The 19,679-nt window shown below is 33.3% G+C and overlaps 2 protein-coding genes across 11 annotated transcripts; both read left to right on the plus strand.

Moving 5' to 3' along the window:
- Positions 1–857: 857 nt before the first annotated feature.
- On the plus strand, positions 858–4,916 carry LOC132040710 (G2/mitotic-specific cyclin-2-like). 9 transcript variants are annotated; one of them, XM_059431369.1, is made up of 12 exons: positions 865–1,058; positions 1,468–1,529; positions 1,642–1,744; positions 1,841–1,900; positions 1,982–2,054; positions 2,190–2,342; positions 2,417–2,545; positions 3,197–3,286; positions 3,385–3,606; positions 3,949–4,047; positions 4,143–4,324; positions 4,449–4,916. In XM_059431369.1, the coding sequence occupies exons 2-12, from the start codon at positions 1,475–1,477 to the stop codon at positions 4,594–4,596; spliced, it is 1,314 nt and encodes a 437-aa protein (XP_059287352.1). In that variant the 5' UTR covers positions 865–1,058; positions 1,468–1,474; the 3' UTR covers positions 4,597–4,916. The 9 variants fall into 9 exon arrangements, with proteins under 9 accessions (XP_059287357.1, XP_059287352.1, XP_059287356.1 ...); XM_059431373.1 differs by having other exon boundaries at positions 2,006–2,054; XM_059431370.1 differs by lacking the exon at positions 865–1,058 and adding an exon at positions 1,093–1,169.
- Positions 4,917–10,684: 5,768 nt separating this feature from the next.
- Positions 10,685–18,710, plus strand: LOC132039541 (O-fucosyltransferase 16-like). Of its 2 annotated transcripts, none has more exons than XM_059430014.1 (10): positions 10,685–11,008; positions 13,056–13,106; positions 13,195–13,288; positions 13,467–13,543; positions 14,789–14,877; positions 15,010–15,193; positions 16,171–16,352; positions 16,790–16,892; positions 17,373–17,704; positions 17,779–18,710. In XM_059430014.1, the coding sequence occupies exons 1-10, from the start codon at positions 10,862–10,864 to the stop codon at positions 18,272–18,274; spliced, it is 1,755 nt and encodes a 584-aa protein (XP_059285997.1). In that variant the 5' UTR covers positions 10,685–10,861; the 3' UTR covers positions 18,275–18,710. The 2 variants fall into 2 exon arrangements, with proteins under 2 accessions (XP_059285997.1, XP_059285998.1); XM_059430015.1 differs by having other exon boundaries at positions 13,200–13,288.
- Positions 18,711–19,679: the final 969 nt, after the last annotated feature.

Consider the following 19,679-nt stretch of genomic DNA (forward strand, 5'->3'; position numbering starts at 1 on the left):
CAAATAAGTGAAGATATTGTAAATGTTATTTTCTGTGTTCATTTTTACTCGTCGACAATGGATGGTGCGCCCTTTGAAAGAAATACTTCAATAAATAAAGTATTTTATCATAATACTTCATATTCACTGGTATTTATATAATCCCAATGGACTTGGGAATGAGTAGTTAATATTAAGAGTAAAACAAGGAAAAAGTTATTTTTATCTGAATCCGCTAAAATGAACAACTTTTTTTTCTTGATATGCTAAAATGGACAAATAAAACTAAATTTTTTTGTTTAGTATAATGGACAAACAAAAGTAAACGGATAGAGTGCTTAGCAAGGACTCCTTCCGGTCCAAAATAATTAATGTTTCACAGAACCAAGAAAGTATTTAGTTCTCTTTTCTAACTCTCATATCCTCGTAATAATTATGTCAACCTAAAAAGAAATTTAAATTATAATCAGGGGTAGTTTAGTCAAAAGCCCTCTTAACTTTTAGAAGTTGGTAAATTCCTTAATTCATGTGCCTAAACTTAAAACCTCAATTATTTTGGATCGGATGGAATACTGTAATTTAATGTTGAGCTTCTCTATGAGACGGTGTTCATTTTGCCACCCCTTTCACGATGATTGAATTTTGTTAATAACCTGATAGTACCCCTAGAAAAAACAATAGTACTTTAATTCATAGTCTTCAAAATAAAAAAATAAAAAAGCTGAAATTAAAAGAGAGATATATTTTGCCTAAAGAAGAGTGAAATCACAGTTGTAAATTGTAATCTGCATACAAACATTGATTATTTTAAAGATCTCGAGACTGATTTAATTTTTTTTAAAAGTAAAAAAGCCAAGCCAGCACATCATTAAAAAGACGTTTAATAAGAATTTTTTTGAATGGGAACATACACGACTTTTCAACTTACCCCATAATAAATCTACTAGCCGTTAGTTTCAAAAATATGAAAAAAAAACAAAAACAAAAAATACAATACCTATTTTCCCTTTCTGATTTTCTCAATCTTCAATGACTTACAAAAACAACCCATTAAATACTCTGTAGATAAAGAAAGAGAGGTGCTTTTTTTTTTTCAAGATTTTTCTTGTCTTTTTAATCATTTTGGGTGTTATTTTTGCAAAAGATTGGATCTTTTTGACAATCAGTGTAAAGGGTTCTTGATTTTGCAGGTTTTATGATTTGGGGTTTTTTTCTTTAGCTTGATTCTTGATTGTCTCTTTAAAAAATAAAATTTTGGGTGTTTGATATGGTTTATTTTTGTCTTTTTGAAAATCATTTGGGGGCTATTTTTGCAAAAAGATTGGATCTTTTTGAGAATCTGTGTTAAGGGTTCTTGATTTTGCAGGTTTTATGATTTGGGTTTTTTTTGTTAGCTTAATTCTTGATTGTTTCTTTAAAGATTGACCCTTTTTTAAGAAAATAAAATTTTGTGTGTTTAATATGGTTTGTTGTTCAATCTTTAATCAGGTACAAGATGATTGGATCAGATGAAAATTGTCAAGGTGTTATCAAGCCTTCAAATCTTCAAGGTAAATTTTGAATAGATAAAATCATATATAGTCTATTGCATTTGATTTAGATTAAGGTATATTAAAACCCCAAATTTATGAGATGGAAAATAATCTATGGTTTTGTTATTAGGGGTAATGGGGAATAATAGAAGGGCTCTAAGCACAATAAATGGGAATATAGTTGAAGCTCCATCATACCCTTGTAAGATACACAAGAAAAATGGCATCATTGAGTAAGAAATGATTAAAGTCTTTAATCTTTTGAGTTCCAAGATATATTTTTTCACTCAATTTCATTAACCATTTTGATCTTTCCAATTCTTTTATAGCAAGAATGCTGATAGTGCTGAGAATCCTCCTCCCATCCCATGTTATCGACCAATCACGAGGTCTGATTCTAATTCTTGGTTGAGATAGTTCTTAGTGTTTAATACTTTTATCATCTGGTCTATTTTTTTTGTTTTTAATAGTATGGGGGATTCTTGCTGCTTCAGGAAATATGCTGCACAAATGGCTAGCAAGCAACAACGACCAACCGTCGAGGTACATTTTTCAAAAAAGTGCCTTGTTGAGTGTTTTTTTTTTTTTTTAGCGAACTTATACCACTAGAAAGTGTATCTAGCGCGGCCTTGTTGAGTTTTATTCTATTGGAGATGTTTATCGTGTTGTGTTTCATAGGTATCAAAGCCACCGGTCCAAACAGCACCTAATAGAAACGAATCAGAAGGTCGAATCATTATTGATGTAGAAGATTATAAGGCCACAAGTGACTATGCTGTGCCAATGTTTGTGCAACACACGGAAGCAATGATGGAGGAAATTGATCGGATGGTATAATTGATTTGATCTGTACTTCTTTCATTCCGGATGATCTAGACTGCACTTTATTTTGTGTTTTTGTGTAGGATGATGAGATAGAGATGGAAGATTTAGAAGAGACGTTAGTTGCAGACATAGATAGCGCTGATAAAAAGAACACACTTGCAGTTGTGGAGTACATTGACGATATTCATGCTTACTACAAGAAAGCTGAGGTGAGAAATTATTTCCACTCTCCCCACACCTTTTATAAGAGCTCAATTGATTTTCTTAACGTATATGGATAGGGACTTGCTATATAAGTTATTATATAGGCTTCTCTATCTGACACACCGCTATTGACCTGATTGATTCTTATTAATATGTTGTATCATTTACAAAAAATGGGATTATCTTTAAATATAAAACTGACTGAACTATTGTGAAACAAAAAGCTGATCATGAGATGTGGCTAAAATTTTCACTTGAGTAAACTATGCTAAGCCTTGAATGGGGACCTACTTTAGTTAACCTTCTCCTTGAGGATGTTACTTTTACAAGTATCTCCTTTTTTATTTATAGCCGATCCCAACTTGAATTGGACCAAGGATGTTATTTTTATAAGTATGTCCTTTTTTATAATTGTCTTTTACTTGTTCAATAAATAAAATGAGCTTAAATGAAGAAGTGGGGATTCATATAGCTGACCCCAACTTGATGATTGGGACTGAGGCTTAGTTGTTGTTGTTGTTGTCGTCGTCGTCGTCGTCTTGTACTTGTTCAAGTTCTCTCTGTGTCTTTCTCTACACCCAAAGAATGACTGAATTATATAAAACATGTATACCTGACTGAGGGAGTCACTTTTATGAATTCCTTTCTTATTTCAGGGTTCTGGCTGTGCCCCTCCAAACTATATGGAACAACAATTTGATATTAATGAGAGGATGAGAGCTATTCTCATTGACTGGCTGATTGAGGTATAATAAATACTATGGCCCACCGCCTCTCCGAATTCCATGAAGCAACCAACACAATGATTTGCAGCCTCACTAATAATATCCTATCAAATCTGTAGGTACATTACAAGTTTGAACTGATGGAGGAAACTTTGTACTTGACCGTAAATCTTATCGATAGATTCTTGGCAGTCCAACAAGTGGTTAGGAAAAAACTCCAGCTTGTTGGAGTAACGGCTTTGCTTCTCGCCTGCAAGTATGAAGAAGTTTTAGTTCCTGTCGTTGATGATCTCATTTTGATCTCTGATAAGGCTTACACCAGAAAAGAAGTGCTCGATATGGTAAATTTTAGTGCTTTCTTAGTTTTTGGCCCGCCGCCCAAAATTAATTACTGGCATAGCCGAAATATACAAAATCTATACACTAATTATGTATATTATATGTATTATTTTCGTATACTGTATATATATTGTACGTACACTTATACTTGATATACAAAATCTACATTTGCTGGCTATTTTATAAATTAGATCATTAAAAGGCATTGGACTGTAATTATCTCCAAATTTTATGCTTTACCTGAAATTTAAGTTTCTGCCCCTCTAATTTAACTAAAATTTCATGATGTCATTGCCAAAGTTTTTCCAGCTCACCATATAACTTTGATTGAGTACTTTCTGCAGGAGAAGTTGATGATCAATACCTTACAGTTCAACCTATCAGTGCCTACAGCAAATGTGTTTATGAAGCGATTTCTTAAAGCTGCTCAGTCTGTTAAGGAGGTTACTGGGAATTTATTAAATAAATGAATATAGTACTAGAGTATTGCTTAGAGAAATGACTAAGTACTGACAATTTTTGGTTACTCTTGGATCAGATGGAGCTCTTGTCTTTCTTCATGACCGAACTATGCCTCGTTGAGTATGAAACGCTTAGGTTCCCTCCTTCAATGCTAGCTGCTGCTGCAATATTTACTGCACAATGTACTCTACTAGGTGTGGCTAATGAGTGGAGTAAAACTTGCGAGAAATATAGCAACTATACTCGAGATCAGCTCTTGTAAGTATCTATTTTACTTTCTTTGCAAAGATGATCTATTTTTATGGAATGCACGAAGAGACAGCTCAGAGTGTTGTGGTTCCTTCTTCTTTTTTTTTTTTTTTTTTTTTTTAAATATAAACAGGGAGTGCTCGAAACTGATGGTTTCTTTCCATCAGAAGGCCGCAACTGGGAGGCTTACTGGTGTGCACAGAAAGTATAACATCTCTAAATATGGCTTTGTTGCAAAATTCCCACCTGCTTCTTTTCTTTTAGAGGCTTTTACCACATGATGTTGAATGTTGTTGGAGTGGAGAGCACCTCTAAGCAACATAAGTTGCCTCTGGCCGGTGGTATTAGATTTTCGCTTTCAGTGGAAATGTGATGTGTTTTTGTTTGATTATATGGTTCTATGTACCAAGATCCAAGTACTTCTATAAATTGTTGATACTATTTTGTGAATCTAACAGTTGTATCCTTGTCTCTGCTATTTGTGCTAATAATCACTTGGCAAATCCTTTTGTTTGTATAATAATCACTGTAGTGAACCATGGTTCAGAAGAAAAGTCTTTCCTGTTTTCTTCACATGCGTAGATATGCTATGAAAAGTTGTCTTGGGGACGATATACGGCCTAGTGGTTTAAAAAGTTGTTCAAAACCTAGTAAATGCAAAAAATGCTAGGTGATTTCTTCTCATCTGTCCAAGTTTTGTGGACTTTGCCTGGTTGGAGGTAAGGATATATCCTAACCAACTATAATGTCTCTTGACCTAGTAATGGTTGAAACCCTAAAGTGGCGACACTTCGAGGTAAGGTTCGGCCGTGTCACTTAGACACCTTCAAGTTCAAAATTTATTTTTCTTTTTATTTCTTCTTCTTCTTCATTCTTTTTCTCTACCATCACCAAGCTCAAATGGAGGTCGGATTTTCCAACTCAAATCTGCTACCATCGCTAAATTTCCACCACCACAATCTACACCTAATAATCAATCTACCAAATTGCTGATTTGCTTCATTTGATTCTTAAAAAAACCAAATGGATAATTGATTTGTTCTTAATATTCACCAAAATAGGATAAAACTAAGTTTTTTCGATCAATGGAAAACACAATATCGATAATAATTCCCAAAAGAAAAGGGTCTTCAATTTAAATGACATTGTTCACCACCTGGTTGGGAAAATGAAGTATTAGTTTTACGCATACAGTTAACAATTGCTTCATTTGGATTCTTAAAAAAACCAAATGAATAATCGATTTTGTTCTTAACATTCTCGGATTGATTGATTCAATGCGAATTCATTTCTCATTCAAAGTACGGTGAAAATATTCATAAAAAATAAATCAAATCTTTGGGGGCGGGGGGCCGAAATGACGAAAAAGGACGGTTCTCTTGGGGGGAGCTGAATATCCTAACCTCTTTTTGGAATATTTTTTTTTTCTATAATGTCTCTTGACCCCTCTATGAAGTTAATTATGGTTACTGAAGAAAGCCAAGTTAATGAGGTCATTGTTGACCTCGGATGAAGAAGATATGACATGTTTAGCAAGTAACAAAGAGTCCTTTGAGCTTTTGCTTACTTAGATCCCAGCTCTTGTATTGTTCATTGCCCCCTATACCTAGATATTTGTGGCCCAACTAGATGAATTCAAATCTCTGTATTGGTGTCTCTCCCTTGTAATTGTCGCTCGTTTAAATCACGCAAGCTTTCATTGTTCTTTATTGTTTCCTTGACATTGGCCCGCAACTCTAAAGGTACGATATTGACTGCCTACCCTAACATATTGAGTGCAATCTAGCAGGCATCCGATTGGCCTGAAAGTGAACCGCTCTTTTGTAACAAGCAAGCTACCATTCAATTCTCTTGTAGAGACTATTTCCTTGACATTGGCCCGCAGCTCTAAAGGTATGATACATGCAACCTCGCTTACAGACTGAGTGCAATCTAGTGGGCACCCGATTGACTCAAAGTGACCGCGAACATCAAATAGTTTTGTGTTATGTTGCCCTTCCAAGACATTTCAGGAATGCACCACGTTACAGTCAGCTACTTCATGAATTTGCAGTGAGATCTTGAATTTGTTAGAAAATGACTTCAAGTGGCGAAAACAATTGGTGATGAGGTTTCAATAGTTTAATCAATCACATGTCCAATCTACAAATTATAATGAATTAGTTAGAAAATGACTTCAACTGGAAAACTATAGCTGATGAGCTTTCAATAATTTAATCACAGATCCAATCTACAAATTACAATTCAACAGTCCTCTTCTATTTAAATATTTTATTCATATTGATCCATAAAAATTGACAAGGCTGATTTAACAATACATAGATAAAGATCAATATTGATTCACAAACTCGTGTATTTTAAAACAATCGCCCACTACACAAATAGAGACTAAAATTATTATTTGGTCTCTCTAATTTGAATTTGGATATCAAAACAACTTTTCTAGAGACTAGATTTATCATTTATTATAAGTTATCAATTAATGCTCATATTAAATAGAATTACTGCAAGTAAATAATTTCTTACACCGTTAATGCACATAAACTCAAGTTAGTTAATCGTCCACAATTATATTTTACCATTTCTTTTGGGAAAGTTAAATGGGATTATTTTTTTCTGGTCAAAGGGGTAAGATTCCATAGTACAAATCACATGTTATTTCAACTCCAAAGCTTACCCTCTCAAGTAACGAACAATTCAAGGATCTATCAAATCACAAACAAACTCCTCTTTCTTCCCTTTTCTTTTTTGCTTTTTTTTTTTTTTCTTCCTGTTTCTCTTCCCTCCCTACCCCCCCCCCCCCCCCCCGCCCCCCCACCCCACACACACACCTTTTAAAAAAAAAAAAATACTCCAGTATAACAACAACAATAACACATATCCAGTGTAATCCCAATTTATACTTTAGTATATTAATAATTTTTTAAACTATTACTTTCTCAGTTTCAATTTATAGGGGGTGTTTGACTGGGCACAAAGTTAATAAAAAAAGGAAGACTTTTGAATATTGTGGTCTATAACCAGCCAAAAGAAATTATTGTGGCTAGAAATCATTTCATTAAAGGTAAAATAAGAATATTAGAGTTAAATTGTTGCTAAATATAGAAAGGTGTCATTATTTTTGGGACTGGCTTAAAAGGGAAAGAGTGTCATATAAATTCTGATGGAGGGAATATTTCTTCGTTTGTTGTCTTTTGTCATTTTCAATTTATTATGAACTGTGTTATAAATAATTGATTTACTACCGTCAAGCGATATAGTGGGATGAATAAAAAAAATTGCCCTTAATAAAAAAATAAAAAAGAAGAAGGTAGAAATAGTTTTGTACCCTTTTACAAACTTTTTTTCTAGTTTTATGATCTTTTTACAAAATATCTTTATTTTTTTACACATAAGAAATAATAAAATAATAAGAGATCTGAAAAAGTCATTTTCTTGTATTAAAATTGTAAGAGTGAAAAAAAAAAAAAAAGAGATCTCATTTCCTAGGAACTCGAAAAATTCCTGAATTAATCGGGAATCCAAAACTGATACTCCCTCTGTCTCAATTTATGTGATACACTTTACTTTTTAGTATACCCAAAAAATAATGATACATTTTTATATTTATAAATAATTTAACTTAAAATTTCGCCATTTACCCTTAATGAAATGATTTACAGCCACATAAATATCTATGACTTGTTTTAGACCACAAATTTCAAAATTATTTCTTTTTTCTTAAAATTCGTGTCTAGTCAAACTATATAACATAAATTAGGACGGACATCTGAAAAGTCATTTTATTTTACTATTGAAGGCAAGACATCTCATTTCCTAGTAACTTGAAAAATTCCTGAATTAATCGGAATCCAAAACTAATACCAAACATTCATGAAACCAAAAAAATGGATATGTCCAAAAGGTAAAAACAGAAAAGAGCAGAGCAAGTGTTTCCTACAATGCACTCCTTGTCCATTATGGGGTCTAAAACCCCAAAATCCTCTCTCCTCAAAGAAGAAAAGAATAATAGAGTCACAAAATCTGTGTTCCCTATAACAACCCTATAAACCCTCTCCCTCTTTCTCTGACCACCAATCATCGCTGCCGCCCCACGGCAACGCCTCAAGAGATATGGTGGGATGAATAAAAAAAGATTCGCCCTTAATAAAAAAATGAAGAAACAGTTTTGTAGCCCTTTACATTTTTTTTTTTTTTTAAGTTTTATGATCTTCTTACAAGATATCCTCATTTTTTCACACAAGAGATATTCTCTCAGTCCAATTTACGTGACACACTTTCTTTTTTACTTTGACAAAAAAAAAAAAGTTACCTTTCAATATTTAGAAATAATTAATTTTATGAGATGATTTACAGCCACACAAATACCTAAGACTTGTTTTGGATCAAAAATTTCAAAAGTCTTCCCTTCTTTCTTAGATTCCGTCCCAAGTTAAATGATGCTACATATGGATCACAAATTTCAAAAGTATTGCCTTCTTTCTTAGACTCCGTCTCAAGTCAAATGATGCCACATAAATTGAAACAGAGAAAATAATAAAATCTCGTTTCCCGTGAACTCGAAAAATCCCCGAATTAATCAGAATTCCAAAAATAAGGGCCTGTTTGTCCATAGATACCAAAAAAAAAAAATTACTTTTTTTGGAATTTTGGAGTTGGAGTTGTGTTTGGTCATAGTATTTGAAATTGTAGTTTTTGTTGAAATGTAACTGTAAAAAAGTGAAAAAAGTGAATTTTTTTGAAAAAACAAGTTTTTTTTTTTTTTTTTTTTTTTTTGGAATTCCGGAATACAACTTCAAGTTGTATTCGGAATTCTTATGGCCAAATGCTGAAAAGTGAAAAAAGTGTAAAAAAATTCCGGAATAAAGTAAATAATTCTTATGGCCAAACGCCCACTAAGGAGCTGATTGGACATGATTTAAAACCATGAGATGAAACCATATTTGGACATGCAATTTGGATTTCTTAAGTTGAATTTTTTCTTATAGAATTTTACCAAGTGAGCAAGTCATAGTTCATAAGAAAATTAATACGATACTAGAAGGCCTTTCTAAAAATATAATATCAATTGATCAAACTTTAGTTCAATAAAGAGGAAAATTTAACATGAATATTAATGTAACTACTTTTTAATATAATCCTCCCACATGGTACGAACATAAATAACGGTTGATAGAAGTTAATGAGGTTGGTAAATGGGTGGTGGGAGTAATTATTAAAAATATCTATCGACTTATGAGTCTTTTTTTTACAAAATATAAACTTATAAGTCAAGTTTTACATTTAAAAAATTTGAAATCATGATTTGGAATCCCAAATCATGCCTTTTTAGATGATTTGGGATTTCATCATGTCCAAACGCTATTTTTATCTCATCACTTTGAAATCATGACATGAAATCGCATATCCAAACACCTGCTAATACTCGTACCAAACATTCATGAAACCAAAAAATATTGATATGTCCAAAAGCTAAAAACAGAAAAGAGCAAGTGTCTTCTTGTCATTATGGGGTCTAAAACCCCAAAATCCTCTCTCCTAAAAGAAGAAAGAATAATACAGTAACAAATCTGTATTCCCTATAATAACCCTATAAACCTCTCTCCTAACCATCGCCGCCGTAGTATGGCTATCCCACGGCAACACCACCAGTATCACAGCCATACCCGGTTCCTAATTCCGGCAACTTTCGCCATTCTCTTCCTTTCTTAACTATTTTTAATGAGTTAAATAGGTTTAAAATTAGTATTTTTATTTTTAAAAAACACTGTTTATTATTTACTGATTATTTTGGGGGCAAATGCCATGTGTCCTTATGTATCCGTCCTTTTGCCACCTTATTCGCGAGTTGACTACACACACTTTATATTTTTCATTGATTTTTAAAAAAGTATCTAAGTGGTTCAAATTTGAAGTAATAGAGATGTTCAATAGGTACAAATCTGAGTTAATGTGTCTAAGTGGAATCTCTGGATAATTTTAGGTGGCGGCGAATGGCTTACCTCGTGTAAAGTGCTTAATAGCGCAAAAAATGTGTTTATACACAAATATGAGCCTACTTGGCGTAAATATTTTTAAAAATAGACATATATTGTAATTTTCCCAAAAAATTGCCTTTAGTATAAAGATCTCGGATCTAAATCTCCAAATCTGAATTAATCGAAAATCCAAAACTAATACTGCCTCCATTTCAATTTATTTGAAGGTTGACCATTTCATCAAACGAAAATTTGTTTATAATACTTTTCAAATATATAAATTATCTCAATTTGAAAAATCAAACATAAAATTATACAGACTTGTAATATTTTTTAAAATATATAAATTATATTATAAATACTACTGATGTGTCCAAAAGCTAAAAAAACAGAAAAGAGCAGAGCAATCGTTTCCTACAATGCAAATCCTTGTCTGTTATGGGGTGGTCTAAAACCCCAAAATCCTCTCTCACCTAAAAGCAGAAAGAATAATAATAATACAGTAACAAATCTGTATTCCCTATATAATACACCTCTAAACCCCTCTCCTAATCATCGCCGCCGTAGTATGGCTATTCCACGGCGGCGCCACCACTATCACAGCCCTACCCGGTTTCTATTCCCCGCAATTTTCGCTATTCTATTCCTATTTTTCTTCCTATTATTCCTTGCACCATCTCCTAATGATGATAATAATCACTTACGACATTTCTCGGTACGTTAATTAATCATAATTAACTAACTAATTCATTGAGATTTCATAATTACGTTAATATCAAATTTATGTACTAGAGGAATGAATCCTACTTGTTTTTTTTATTTTTTATTGAGATTTAGTTAATCAATCACGCTTATATACGATAAAGTGTTTATTTATTTGTATTTTTCTGAATAGCTGCTTATTATTTTCATAATAACATTAAATGTCAAATTATGTTAGTAGAGGAATGGATCCTGCTAGTTTTTTTTTTTTTTTAATTGAGATTTAGTTAATTGATTGATTCATATACGATAAAGTGTTTATTTATTTGTATTTTCCGAATAGCTGCGTATTATTTGCATAATAAGATTAAATGTCAAATTATGTTAGTAGAGGAATGGATCCTTCTAGTTTTTTTTTATTGAGATTTAGTTAATTGATTGATTCATATACGATAAAGTGTTTATTTATTTGTATTTTCCGAATAGTGTTTATTTTCATAATAAGATTAAATGTCAAATTATGTTAGTAGAGGAATGGATCCTGAGTTTTTTTTTTTTTTTTTTAATTGAGATTTAGTTAATTGATTGATTCGTATTTTATTTATTTGCATAATAAGATTAAATGTCAAATTATGTTAGTAGAGGAATGGATCCTTCTAGTTTTTTTTTTTTTTGAGATTTAGTTAATTGATTGATTCATATACGATAAAGTGTTTATTTATTTGTATTTTCCGAATAGATTTTCATAATAAGATTAAATGTCAAATTATGTTAGTAGAGGAATGGATCCTGCTAGTTTTTTTTTTTAGTTAATTGATTGATTCTTATAGATTTCTCGGTACGTTAATTAATCGAGCTAATTTGCAAATGATATTTACTTAATAGCTGCATTTTATTTTCATATAATAACGTTGACAGTTAAATTATGTAGTAGAGGAATGGATCCTACTAGCTTTTTCAATGATATTTTATTAATTGATTGATTTATATAGGATTAAGTGTTAATTTGATTACATTATTTGTATTTTCCGAATAGCTGCATATCATTTTCATGATAACATTAAAAAGTCAAATTATGTAGTGGAGGAATGAATCCTACTAGCTTTTGATTGAGGTTTAGTTAATTGATTGATTCATATACGATAAAGTGTTTATTTAATCTGAATCTTATTGGTTTCGTTGTAATTTGATTGGATCTAAGGTATTTAATTTTCCGAGTAGCTGCATATCATTATCATAATAACGTTAAAAACTCAAATTTATGTAGTACAGAAACGAATCCTGCTAGCTTTTGATTGAGGTTTAGTTAATTGATTGATTCTCATATACGATCAAGTGTTGATTTTATTAATCACGCTTGAAATGCTATTTCCCTAATTGCTGCATATTATTTTCATATGATAACGTTAAAAGTCAAATTATGTAGTAGAGGACTGAATCCTACTAGTTTTTTTAATGAGGTGTAGTTAATTGATTGATTTACATACGATAAAGTGTTTATTTATTTGTATTTTCCGAATAGCTGCATATCATTTTCATAATAACGTTAGAAGTCAAATTATGTAGTAGAGTAATGAATCCTACTAGTTTTTGATTGATTAATATACGATGAAGCATTAATTTAATTACATTATTTGCTAATTGTAGAGTAGCAAAGTTAGGATTTAATCTGAATCTTATTGGTTTCCTTGTAATTTGATTGGATCTAATAATCAATGATCTAATGCTATTTCCCTAATAGCTGCATATCATTTTCGGGACGTTAAATGTCAAATTATGTAGTATAGGAATGAATCTGCTTAGCTGATTCTTGCTAGTTTTGGATTGAGGTGTAGTTAATTGATTGATTCATATATTAAATTGTTAATTTAATTACATAATTTGTTCATCATTCACACTTACAAGCAAATGATATTTCCCTAATAGTTGCATATCATTTTCATAATAACGTTAAAAGTCTGATTTTGTAGTAGAGGAATGAATCCTGTTAGCTGATTCCTACTAGTTTTTGATTGACGTGTAGTTAATCGATTGATTCATATATGATTTGTTATTTGTAGGGAGGCAAAGGTGGTGTTAATGAGATTGGAGTTCCTACATTTCGTTTTCGGGTTAGGATTTGATCTGAATCTTATGGTTTCGTTGTAATTTAATTAGATCTAAGGTTTCTAATGTGGTGCATTGATTGTTGAGTTCTAGATCAGTCGAGGAGGAGTTCATAATCGTGATCTCTGGAGTTCTAGAAATTCGAAGTTCTTCTATGGATGCAGTAATGCCAGCAGTAAATTCGCAAGTGCGTAAACTCTAAAAACACTCAGCTTGTTTTGTAGCATTCATTTTCCATTTTTGGAAAAAAAAAAAAGTAATCAGCTGGTTATAGTGTGTTTTATGTAGCAATAAAGGAATTATTAATAAAGTTTAATTTGATCATTGAAAGTCTGATTATGTATTTTTACTGTTTCAAATCGCAGAAGCCAAAGCCATCACACATCCAAATCGATATTTGTTGATTGTGACCAGTGGAGGTCTTAACCAACAGCGAACTGGTGTAAGAAAATATTTCCAGATTTGGTTTTTAGAATCAAATCTGATTTGTCTTTTAATTTGTTGACTAACAAGAAATGAGATCCTAAACAAGAAACTCATTTTTTTTTTTTTCAAAACACTAGTAGCAGTAGACGAATAAGGTAGTTGTATTAGTGATTGTCATATTTTGTGGGGTAGTTCAAATGAACTTGTTTTTTCTAATTTTATATAGTTAATGCACATGCAAGTCCGAATAAAGGAATAAGGTTGCTTTAGGTACGTAATTGTAAAACTAGTCTATTTATGAGGAATGTCATCACAAAAATGCCTTGAGATGTGCTTTTCTGGATACAGTACATTGGAACCTGGGTTGAAAAATCAGCACCCTTAATAGGGCTGGGATGGGTATTGTAATAAAGAGGTCCAAATGAAGCTGGATGGATATAGAAGACTTTTTTAGCCAACTCAACTAGTTTGGTATTGGGACATAGTTGTTGGTTTTGTTGTAAACACAAGCACATAGTGACAATTTAAGGCATTAGATTTCACAGTGAACAATTTCCATGTATTATGAGGTTCTCTATACCAGTAAGTGGAGAGGCTTTATGCAGCTGGTGGGACACAACATCTAATAGTTGTTCGAGTGTTGCTGAATTTTATAGGCAGTTTTTGGCTTTCTGTCTTATCGATGTTGTTGTAAATGTTTAGTTTTTGCAAGATATCCTTGATTTGTAAACGACTGCAACTAATTTGGGACTGAGTTATAGTTGATCGGTTGATTGATCATTGATTCTTTAGCACTTCAAGATGCACCTAGCTTGATGTGACAGAGAAGTAATGATTATGAATCTCCTGTACAAATTTCATATCCAGTTATAGCAAGTATGTCTGCATAATCATGCTTTGGGATTTGATAAGTGAGCTATAGGTGTTTGCACTGTAAGTTAAATTGGCTACAGAAGATGCACTTATGAATTACCAGTTCATGCTAATATAGGTTGTCAAATACTCCCTACAATAATTATTTGTATTCATGCCTGATGAGTCTAAGGTCCAAGATGCTTATAAAGTAGGCAATCGGCTCCTCTATATGTAAAATGATTCTGATAATTCTATGTTTTTCCTAATATACGGCCCTTTGAGTTGGCACTCCTTTCTGTTATCACCTGTGTTCTTTAGCTTTCTGCTGGAACCAAACTACAAGGACTATGTGAAAGTGTTGAATCTTCAATTGTTAACAGTGTAAGCTGGCCCATCTTTATGGCAGATAACTGATGCTGTTGTTGCTGCTCGCATTTTAAATGCTACTCTTGTTGTTCCAAAGTTGGACAAGACGTCTTTCTGGAAAGATTCTAGGTGAGTATTAGAAGAATGATATAATTTCTTGCATATTGGTTTCTCCAACCATCACTGAATATATGTACATTTAAAATGCTAATGATCCTGCATGTAACTGTGAAAGTGAAATGCTCTCCTTTTCTCTTGCAGTGACTTCTCTGATATATTTGATGTTGATTGGTTTATAAAACATCTAACAACAGATGTTTCAATTATAAAAGACCTTCCGCTTAGAAGAGGGCAGATATGGGCGCCATATAGAATGCGTGTTCCTAGAAAGTGCAATGAGAGATGCTATATAAATCGTGTATTGCCTGTACTCATGAAAAAACATGTGAGTTTTCAAGACACTTATATTTCTTAGTAATTTGTGGATGAAAAAAAAAAAAAAACATATCTGAGAAGCACACTTTTGTTAATTCTTTATTGTACTTTGATTTGTTGCTCGTTACTTTTTTGGAGTATTTACATTCAATCCCAGGAGTTTTACTATGAAACCTATAAGATTCTGAAAATTGGGCATCCTTTTCAGTTGTTGTAACTTGTAACTGGACTTCTAAAACTTACTGGAATAAGGAGTTGAGTCATACTTGTGTACTGCCTGAAACTTCTTGCCAAATTTTACTTTTTATTGATACTTTGGTAAAGTGATCATTGATTCAAATGCAAGCAATGCAAATGTTTTAAAGTTTTTGAAGAATCGTGAATTAGCCTGGTTATGAGTAGGAAAACTCATTTATGCTCAACGCTTAGGGGAAGGATTTTTTTTTTAATAAGATAATGATATTTTATTAAAGCTGGTACCAAAAAGGTACTGCAAAAATACACACTTAACAGAAGGATTTGTTATATGTTATGTCCAAGTTCAATACTTTGTACAGCTGGTAAGTGGTTAGGATGTTAAGACAATAGGATTAGTAACATTTGGATGCATGAGAAAAGCTTTCCATCAGGAATTATCTTTTAAGTATCCAGATTTTGTTATTAACTCTTTTAGAGTGGAGGTTGAGGAGATTATTGTTGGTATATTTTCTCAAGCTTATCAGCCTTAAATGTTTGAAAATTGTTTTTCAAGAGAACTAGGCCCCGAGGCTTCACTAACTCTAATATGTTTATTTTGGGTCTTAACCCAAAAAATACAATTGCCTGTACAGTAAGTGGAAAACCAGTCCTCTGTTTCAAATAACAGAAAGTATCTAGCTTATTCCTGGTTGCAGGGAACAGGGGATTGTTACTTCCTGTATGCTGGCTATTAGTGTTGTTTATTATTGATATCTCAGACCTGTATTAGCAGTCTGCTTCTTTTGACAGGCTGTGCAGATCAGCAAGTTTGACTATCGACTTGCTAATAAGCTGGATACAGATTTGCAAAAGCTTAGATGCAGGGTCAATTATCATGCCCTGAAGTTTGCTGACCCTATACTTGAAATGGGTGAGAAATTGGTACAGCGAATGAGGATGAGTAGCAAGCATTATATTGCCCTTCACTTAAGGTTAGTCATAAGATCCCACTTGATTTAATGATTTTCTGTTTCTTATTTTATTTCTTTGTCTTTTCCTTTCGTCCTCCATTTCCTTATGGCTGAAGAATCAATGCAACTCCTGGGCATTTTTCTGTGTGTGTTTTATTGCACGTATTACCCTTCAGTGAACTAAAGAGTTTGTCTAATAGCAATCACTGTTCACAGACGCTCCTAAGCTGAAATGAAATGTTATGTTTGTTTGTAACATATGATGATTTTGTAGGAAGAATGTGGTCCTTGGTAGTTTGTCTATCACATATGAGCTGACTGGCTCAAATTCCCATGATAATTTAGTTGATGTATTCTCTTTTTCCGCTGACATGTTCACTTTTGATGGGAGGAAATGCTTTGCTGCAATTTGGGAATTCGAGAGAAGAAATTTTTTGCTTATAGTGTATTGTTTACAGGTTTGAACCTGACATGCTTGCATTCTCTGGATGCTATTATGGTGGAGGGGATAAGGAGAGGACAGAACTGGGAAAGATACGGCGGAGGTGGAAAACTTTACATGTGAGACCCTGAAAGTTTCAAGTTTTGGTCATTTCCTCATAATGAATTTCATGATATATGTTGTTTAAAGATCTGATTGTTTGCTCCACTTATGAATGTTTTTCTGTATTTATATCTCTCACTTGTGTTCAGATTTTCAATTTTGTACGACACAAAGTAAAAGATCTATCAAAAAGAGATTAAGAGTGACAGTGGATAATCTGGGAAATAAACTGGATTTCTGTCATCCTTGTGAGGCCTAGATCTCTTTCTTTCTCTCCTCTCTCCTCTCTCTTTCTATGTTGTTGGGGTGTGTGTGGATAGAAACAATATGAGGAGAAAGAAATGTGAATACACACACCAAGTGAGAGAGAAGCTTTTAGGAGGATGTTTAATGGAGGCAATTTCCCCTTCTTCCACACCGTATGATAGAATAGTCCAAGGACTGAAGTGCGTTTAAACTTTTTTTTTTTTTAATTTTATTTTTGTATACATGAGCAGAGCAGCAACCCGGATAAGGCAAGGAGGCAAGGAAGATGCCCTCTTACTCCTGAAGAAGTTGGCTTGATGCTAAGAGGACTTGGATATGGAAAAGACGTTCATATTTACGTAGCATCTGGTGAAGTGTATGGAGGTGAAGAGACATTGGCTCCGTTAAAGGCCCTCTTTCCAAACTTTTACTCCAAGGACACTATCGCCAGCAAGGAAGAGTTGGAACCGTTTTCTGCATATTCTTCTAGAATGGCTGCTCTTGACTTCATAGTTTGTGATGAAAGTGATGTATTTGTCACTAATAACAATGGAAACATGGCAAAAATTTTGGCAGGACGAAGGTATGCTGCTGCCCTTTCTGTCATTTCAAATTATAGTTAGATTCTGGCTGATATATCTTTTCTTTTTGATGTAGGAGATATTTTGGTCATAAACCTACCATTCGCCCAAATGCTAAGAAACTAAACCGTGTGTTCTTAAATAGAAATAACATGACAAGGGAAGAATTTTCTTCTAGAGTATGTACATTTCAAAGAGGATTCATGGGGGAGCCCAAGGAGGTGAGGCCCGGCAGGGGTGAGTTTCACGAAAATCCATCATCGTGCATTTGTGAGGATTCTGAGGCTGAAAAGAAAATGGATTGGGGCCGTCAAAAAATTGGTAAAGGCAATGTAGCTAACAAGAAAGACAGGGATGATATGAAGAAAGATATTGAGGCAGTTGTTCATGATGAAAATGTAGACGATGAGCCAGAAATGGCTGATCCTGAGGATGAAGATGATGAGGACAGCCCTCCAGGCGAAGTTTCACTTAGTAGGTCCCAGGTTGAAGCTTCGTCCAATGGAACAAGTACTGACTATGACCCTTTCATGTCTGAGGAGACTGAGTTGGATGAGTTGCTTTCAGATTAAGAAAGGATCAAAGATTGCCTTTTAAGAGGGGTTGCTTGTATATAAACCACCCTTCCGTAAATGAGTTCTTCGGGCATTAACCTATCTTCAACGTGTTCAATTTTGAATGCCATTTTGGTCTGATTCTGCGGCTGAAGCCTTGACGACACAGTAACGCGGATCGACTTTTCCTAGAGATATTCTGTTTAAGAGTTACTGGATATTGGTGAGCTTATCGTTGGTGGCGGGAGCTAGAAATTATAGTAGCTTGGAGACCTCAGATCCATAATGCTTGAACTCGTGAAGAAAGTGTAGCCGCTAAGATGGAGCTCCTGAGAGAGAAATTTTTTACCGGTATAGTGTTCAACGGTCTGTATACATAAACGAGAATGTTAATTGCTAATTGACTGACTTACTTTTTTGGGAGACAATGTTAATTGTTGACGGACTTACTAACTTTGTTGAATGAGAATGTTAATTGCTAATTGACGTACTAACTATGTTGGGTAAACATTCGTCGAGAGTTAAAATATAACCTGCATTTGTCTTTTTGTAGATCCATAGGTTTGATGATGACATGACTGAGCTTAAAGGTAGAAGTGGGGATCCAAATAGCTGACTCACCTTGTTTGGGATTGAGGCTTAGTAGTAGTAGTTGTAGAATTCATAGGTTTGAACAGAGTTCTGTTTAGTCTTTTGCAGTTATCGTTTTAATTCAGGGTGATTCAGTCGTATAATCATGGTTCTAGCCACTTTCATTTCTTGAAAAAATCCAATTTCCGAAGTTGAAGGTGCGGTATGAGCATAAATAGTTGTGTCGTTGGCTATGAGTTTAGATTACTGAAAGATATACGCTTTTATTTTTGTTACACTTGCACCGTCTGCAAATGCCCTCTTTCATAATTTTGTCTGCGCCCACATAAATTAGCATAAATTAACATAATCTGTTTTAGAAACCTAAAATAGAAATCAACCCAACCAAACTCGAAACCAACTGGATTAGTTTTGAAACATAATGTCGCTAATAGTTAGTTCTGGATTTGAGTTTGACAAAGTTTTTGAACCCAAACGCAACATAGAAAGATAGCTCGTAGCTACATGATAAGCTTCTGAATCCAAAGGCAATAACCATGAGGGAGCAGTGTGTGTGGGGCTGCAGCTGCATTCAAAAAAATGGTCTCAGCTTAGCTTGTTTGTATTATATTGTTTTGACGAATACATTATTTGGATAGACTGTATCATTTTTCGTCGTTACATAATGTCGCGCATTAGCAGTATGATGGATAAAATTTAATATTATAAAGAAAAGTAGGGTACCGGGTAGGGTTATTATAAAAAGGGTAAAGTAAAGGATAAAATAAAATTATTAAACAATAAGCAAAGGCAAATTGAGAAGAAAAAAAAAAGGTAACAACACAATCACACC

This window comes from Lycium ferocissimum, chromosome 12 (assembly GCF_029784015.1).
Source record: "Lycium ferocissimum isolate CSIRO_LF1 chromosome 12, AGI_CSIRO_Lferr_CH_V1, whole genome shotgun sequence".
Classification (NCBI taxonomy): Eukaryota; Viridiplantae; Streptophyta; class Magnoliopsida; order Solanales; family Solanaceae; genus Lycium; species Lycium ferocissimum.